This window comes from Cyanistes caeruleus, chromosome 1 (assembly GCF_971803275.1).
Source record: "Cyanistes caeruleus chromosome 1, bCyaCae1.hap1.1, whole genome shotgun sequence".
NCBI classification, from domain to species: domain Eukaryota; kingdom Metazoa; phylum Chordata; class Aves; order Passeriformes; family Paridae; genus Cyanistes; species Cyanistes caeruleus.
In genome coordinates, this window is record NC_141701.1 from 85,457,002 (window position 1) to 85,463,043 (window position 6,042).

The 6,042-nt window shown below is 45.2% G+C and overlaps 1 protein-coding gene across 6 annotated transcripts in view; it reads right to left on the reverse strand.

The window, feature by feature from the left end:
- The window catches only part of LOC147655686 (uncharacterized), an 80,437-nt gene extending 74,473 nt beyond the window's left edge, over positions 1 to 5,964 (reverse strand). Inside the window, exons 1-2 of one of the 6 annotated variants that reach the window (XR_015290055.1) lie at positions 2,537 to 2,696; positions 2,419 to 2,452 (exon numbers count right to left, since the gene is read on the reverse strand). Coding sequence is in view for 1 of the 6 variants with exons in the window: in XM_086900410.1 (XP_086756536.1) it covers positions 2,419 to 2,452; positions 2,537 to 2,605 (103 nt within the window). In the remaining 5 variants the exon portion in view is untranslated. Of the gene's footprint in view, positions 1 to 1,987; positions 2,117 to 2,418; positions 2,453 to 2,536; positions 2,697 to 5,559 lie in introns of those variants that run through there. The other 5 variants (XM_086900410.1, XR_015290056.1, XR_015290058.1 and 2 more) reach the window with 5 other exon arrangements.
- Positions 5,965 to 6,042: the final 78 nt, after the last annotated feature.

The following is a 6,042-nucleotide window of genomic DNA, read 5'->3' on the forward strand; positions in this document are numbered from 1 at the left end:
CTAATACTAATTTACTGGATTGTTCATTTCATCTACCACCCCATACCCCCTCTCTCTCTGCTCATAAAAAAAAAAAATTAAGGATGGAGCTGATTTTTGAAAAGCAACCTTTCATGAGAGATCAAAAATGGAGGAAAATAATGGGGACAAGAATGAAATACAGTGATGTATTATGGCACAGATCTGATACCTTTCATGGCAAAACAAAGGACAGAAAGACAGAAGAGTAATTTCCTATCAAACTGGCAAGCTATCAGCCTCAAGGGCAGAGGCAGCACTAATGCAGCAGCCTTACAGAGATTTTTCATAAGATTGGGGAGGTGCAAGACAGGGAGGAAAAGGCTGTGGGTTGCAGCAGCAGATCTCGTGGTCTCCTTGAAGAGCAGGAGGTGAACTCATCCAGTTATGCACAAGGACATGATGGTTTCCCATTTTAAGAGAGTAAGTTCTTGGAGACTTTAGATCAAAGACAACTCAGTATAACCCCTGCCCAGTAGTTATCCTCATCACACAGCAGCCAATCTGTGCTGAAACTCTTAAATGCAGAGAAGACTGAGTCCATGTAATTCAGAGCAACTATTTTAATTTTGTTACTATGTCCCCACTAACAGTGTACAAGCAGCTAAAAAATGTCAGGAATTTTTACTCATTCCAACATAGTTGCTAAATAATACCAATTAATAATGCTGAATTAAAAACTCAGAGAGGACATTGTTGCAAGTATTTGATATGTGACCTCTGAACTGAGCTGGCAACATACAGCTCCTCTTCGTCAGAAGCCAATTTCCGAGGAGAGGCAACACTCAACACTTGGTTTCTGACTGATTGAGCAGCTTTAAGTAAACTATGTCACTTTTCTCTGATAGAGTTTTCAGCACTATTCAATAACAAATGAAGACTATCTTTCAGCATGGAGGCACATAGGAAATTGAGTCAGAATCCCTAAGCCTCTGAAACATGCTCAGCCAGTGAGAAGGAGCTATAGGCAAACAAGGAAGTATCACCCAGTGTTGTAATCCAGTACAAACAGGGACACATTAGAGCTAAGTAGTACTTGGGAGAGCTTTCTTCACTGCCTTCCAGACATTTTTTCCTACCCCTTCCTCATCACAGTCCCTACAGGCTATAGGAAATGCTCCTTGCAGCATGCTAGGTTTTCCTTCTAGCATACCAATTAGCAATAGGAGTCAATCAACCATGCTCATTTGTTCCTCAACACACAAGAGCAGCTAGTGGAACTGCAGCTCCCTGTGAAAAAGGAAAGAGGGAAGGTAGAATCTGAACAGGCTCTAGACTGTAGAGACTAGAAGTTATCTTTGTGCTGGAGGAAGAATTGCCTATGAGTGAAATGAAGGAGACCAGAGTTCTGACTTATGCTGGGTTTCCCCCTCCTCTACAACTTTAAGTAGGTCACTTCCTTTCTCTAGCATGGTTTCCTTGTCTCTTTGATACAGACTAACTTCTGCCAGAACCAAGATGTGATCTTACAATAAGCATTGTAGCCTATAAAGCTCAGAGAGATACTTGATAAGAGCTGCTTGAAACAAAAACCCACACTAATTTCCTTAATAAACCAGTAATACTGCTGGATTTTGAGTGATGGGTTGCCACTCCTGTGCACCCCCCCCACACCATTCTCTCATTAGCTGAAAGACCTAAATGCAGCACTGGAAAGGATGTCTTGGTCACTGAGTTCATCAAAATAGATTTGCACAGCCCCTTCCATAAAAAAATCAAGAATCATCCTCTAAATGTCACTCTTGCCTTCTCCAAGGGACAAGCTGTTTCTTCCTTCATACCAGAGTTTTTGGAGTCATTTCATGTCTCTGTCTCTAGAATGTCCTAAATATGGTCAGAAATTATACCAAGACTGTACTTGGATTTACAAGATGGAGATTATATTCAATTTTGAAATTACAAGACCACCTCCCATTGAAGTGCCCAAGTGCAGATGTGTCACATTTATAACAGTTATTCATGAACATACCAAAGATATGCAGATACTGCTTAAGTTGACAGACACTATCCTTTGCTAGCATAAGGAAACTGCAGGCAAGCTAAGAAAATCATTACATATGTGTCTGTGTTTTAGTTTCTTCATCAGTCTGAAATATTCTTTGAGCCAAGGTATCTGGGATCTTTTTCTATGATCTGTTCTGCTTATGACAAAGCATCCTTTCCTTTATGATGTAAGTCTGGTTGCTCTCAGCTAGGCTAATATTCTAACTACATAGGCCTCCTGCTACAAAACCACATACTGCTACTCCCCATACTTCACAGCTTCAAAGGTCATGCTATATATTCAGCCTTTCTCATTTGGAAGGTCAATACCAAATCACAGAAATATCAGTGTTTTCACATCTTTGTTCTGAATTTGTGAACAAAAAAGTTCCACTTTCCCCACTACCCAAATCTTACCTCTTTGTGGAGCTGAAGCAACAAGATTTTTGCCCTAAGGTGAAAACATAACAATCAGCATCCAAGAGGCACAAGAGCCCAAGCAACAAAACAGTCCAGAAATAGCAGGATATTTCACCTCATAGAACCAGCTAAAATAAAGGAGGCAAAAATAATCAGTAAGCATGTTCACAGACTCAGGAAACATGTCTACAACAGTCCCTGGATCACTGGAGTCCCAAACAAGTCACAGAGATGGCTGCAACACAGCTAGAGCACAGGCAGGGACTGAGGGCACTGTGCTAAGCTGAAATTAGGCTCCAGGACCCACGAGCTAGGGTGTGGGGGGGACCCCAGCTGAAGCTGATTGTGGCCATTAAAGCCTATTAGTGCCCCGATGGCCCTGACAAATGAGTTCCTCCTTGAAAACTCCAGAGTTAAATCCCTGCTAATGCTGATGATTCCCATGTTTTGTACGGGATGGCAGCTCCTGATAGGAAAATCCCATGTGTGGGTGAAAATAATGCCTCCTGAGAACTGAATTAGTCTTTCTGCCTGATGATCCAGCAGATCTCAAGGGACCCACTATGTCAATAACTGACTAAGTCTTTTCTAGATTTTCTACAACCTGCAGAAGGACAAAAATAGTAGATACATATTTTCTGTCCAACCATGAGTCAAAAGACTCCTCCTTACAATTTAATAAGCATATTGAAAATCTCAGTGTTCTGCAATTTTATCCCTTACAAGAAGTTTTGGAAAACTTTCCCCTGGTGTTCAGTTCTAAAAGGAACAAATCCATGCAGCACCAAGGGTGGAGCCTGGCTGCAGGGACTGTGATGGTTCATTGGAGGTGACAATGTCCCACTGTACAGCAATGATGCCCTGTAGAGCATTACCTGGATACAAAGGAAACCCTGCAAGTAGCAGATGACCACAGTGAAGAGATGGTGCAACACCAAGGAGGGCAAAAAATGACAGGGGCAGTTAAAAGAGAAATCTGTCCTCAGGGACACATCAGTGGCAGAGCAGCGCTACTACCTCTTCTAAACATTGCCTTTTCCTTTTTTTTCTTTTTTTTTTTTTTATTCTCTATGCAATGGCCAGAAACAGGTAGTTTCCAGCTTGAACCATCAGAAGATAATTGGACAAATTAAAATATTTTATGGGAGTGGTCTGGAAAACCAGTGCTCCAGTTGTTCTAAACTCTTTCATGTGTGTAAAAAGCAAAAAGCTTTGAGCAGCCTTTTTCTGGGTTGCTCAAAGCTTTTTCTCTTCTTTCAGCCAGTAATTTATGAAAACATGTTTGAGGAAATAGTTGAACTGAAATACTGCATCCTCCCAGGTTCCCATCATTATGTGTAAATCTGCTTTGCTAACAAGACTGGATGTTCTGGTGAACTGAGTAGGTTGAACATAGTTTGAACCTGTGAGTTTGCACTCTGTTTGTTCTCAGATCATCCAGCACCTGCATTCAGCCTTGGCAGAGTCCTGCTTTCACATTTGAACCTGGGGGCTCAGACAGAAACTCTCCTGGAGTTGCTCCCCTCACAATGCCAGTCATTCAACACACACAGAGAAAAGGGTCTTTTGCCAATGCCATTTCTGCCCAACTGCCACACTATTTTCCTCTCTTTAGGCCAAACAAGGCAGGATACTGCCTGTGGAAGGGGTTGCATGGTCCAGGCACTTGGGAGAGGAATGGCCACTTTACAGGCCTCCTATGCTCCAGAGTTGTGACTGCAGCTGGAGATAACACATGGTGCAACAGCTCGACTGTGACAGCCTTTTCTACAGAGGGACCTCCCAGTTTCTGTCAGACCAACAACAGAATTAACTCACCTGGAACTTTCCCAGATCTAGGTGGTACATAAATCTCCCCACCTCCATTTTCTCTCAGCTGAGAAGGGCATTTGGATTTACCTTTCTACTTGTCTCTTTCCCCACCCCTACACTGTATCACAAACCTTTTCTACCTCATCCTTCAGCACACATTCTGAGAATTTGTTGCATTTCCTTCAGCCTTAATAAGTAGCTGGTATGGAGGAAGAATAGATTGAAAGGCATTTTAACCAGCATGAAATTGGACACAACCTGGAGACCTTTCCCTCTGAAAGCTCACAGCAACACATGAGATAGGAGCCCCTTTTGATTCACAGGAAATGCAGACTTCAGGAAAAAAAAGTTGAATTTTTACAGCAGTAGACCAAGCTACTTCTTTGTCCTAAACACAGAATAGGCAGCCATCTCCTCCAGTCATTTTCCACCAGAAACTTAGTGAGACTCACAACCAAGATGAACCTCTCAAAATAGCCTAAGAACCAAAGAATTTGCAGGGGCTTGTAAATGTCACCAGGCAAGAGTGAAGGCAGCTTGTCCTGATGAAGGATTGCTTGTAATTATCCATACTAAAGACCTTAATCTTGAATGGTTTGATCTGCTCAGGGGATAAACTGAACCAGTATGGTTACACAGTAGAATTAATCTCTTTATGCACTGGGATTTGTTATGACTGTCATTCGTCTCTAAAACTTGTTAGTCCCACACACGCATATGGCAATGGGGTGGGAAGGCTGACAACTATGCACTCTCAGGGCAGTCATTGAGCTTCTGCTGGGCTGGAATACATTAACACTGACCTGTCCTGAGGAAATTCCTTTCATTCTCTCATAAGGCAGGAGACCTTTAACCCTAGGTCTGTTTCAAGCTTTGTACCAGCTCTGCAGCTTTCTGTTATTTTCCTCACTACCTTCTCCACCATCACCCTGGCTGGCTGTGACTCAGACTCACCCATTCTCCTCCATGCTTGGAAAACAGACACCAAGGAACACAGTTGGACACCAAGGAAAGCAGTTGTTCCCCTTGGTGTTTTATGTGCAAATGGTGAGAAGGTGCAGAGGAAAGCCAGGCCAAGTGCTGTGTTAAACGAGAGCAGTCAGGCTGCTCCAGAGGTGGCCAGCCCTCGGCCAGATGTTCCCCACAAGCAGGCCCTACAAATAACATTGGTGAAGCAGAGTTAATGATTCCTACCAAGGGCCTGGGAATGCCTGGGCTCTGAGACGCTGAAGGCACCTCCAAAGTGGAGGCTGCACTACCCAGGGCTGCCCTCACTGTCCCAGCTGCCCAGGGAACCGTTCTCCAGGCAGACCTGGAGCCACAGACCTCTGTGTCCCTGTCCTCTGCGTCCTCACAGTCCATGGAGCTCCTGCATCACGGGCACTGCTGGAGGGGCAGTTCATGGCTTCAGCTCCCATCTATCTCCCAGAGCTGGGATCTTTGCTCCCTGCAGACACCCGGGCTCTGCCGAGTCTCGGTGCGTCTCCGCCTCTTGAAGAAGAGGGAGGCGCTCACAGTGCCCCGCTCCCCGCCAAGCACCTCCGCAGCGCTGGGCGCTGCTCTACTCTTGGGGGCGGCTGGACAGGGCAAAGCCCTCAACCCTCACCTCGTACCCTCAAGCTGGGGCAGCACTATCCCTTCTAGGGCTCCAAGGCGGCATCAGGAACCGGGACAACCCGGGAGGAGGGACCAACACACCCGCTCCGGCCCCGCAGCTCCCGCCGGGTGACCAATCAGCGCCGCGGAGGGGCGGGGCTACAGCGCAGAAGCCAAGCCCTCTCCGTCCTGCCCTGAGTGACAGCGGCAGCC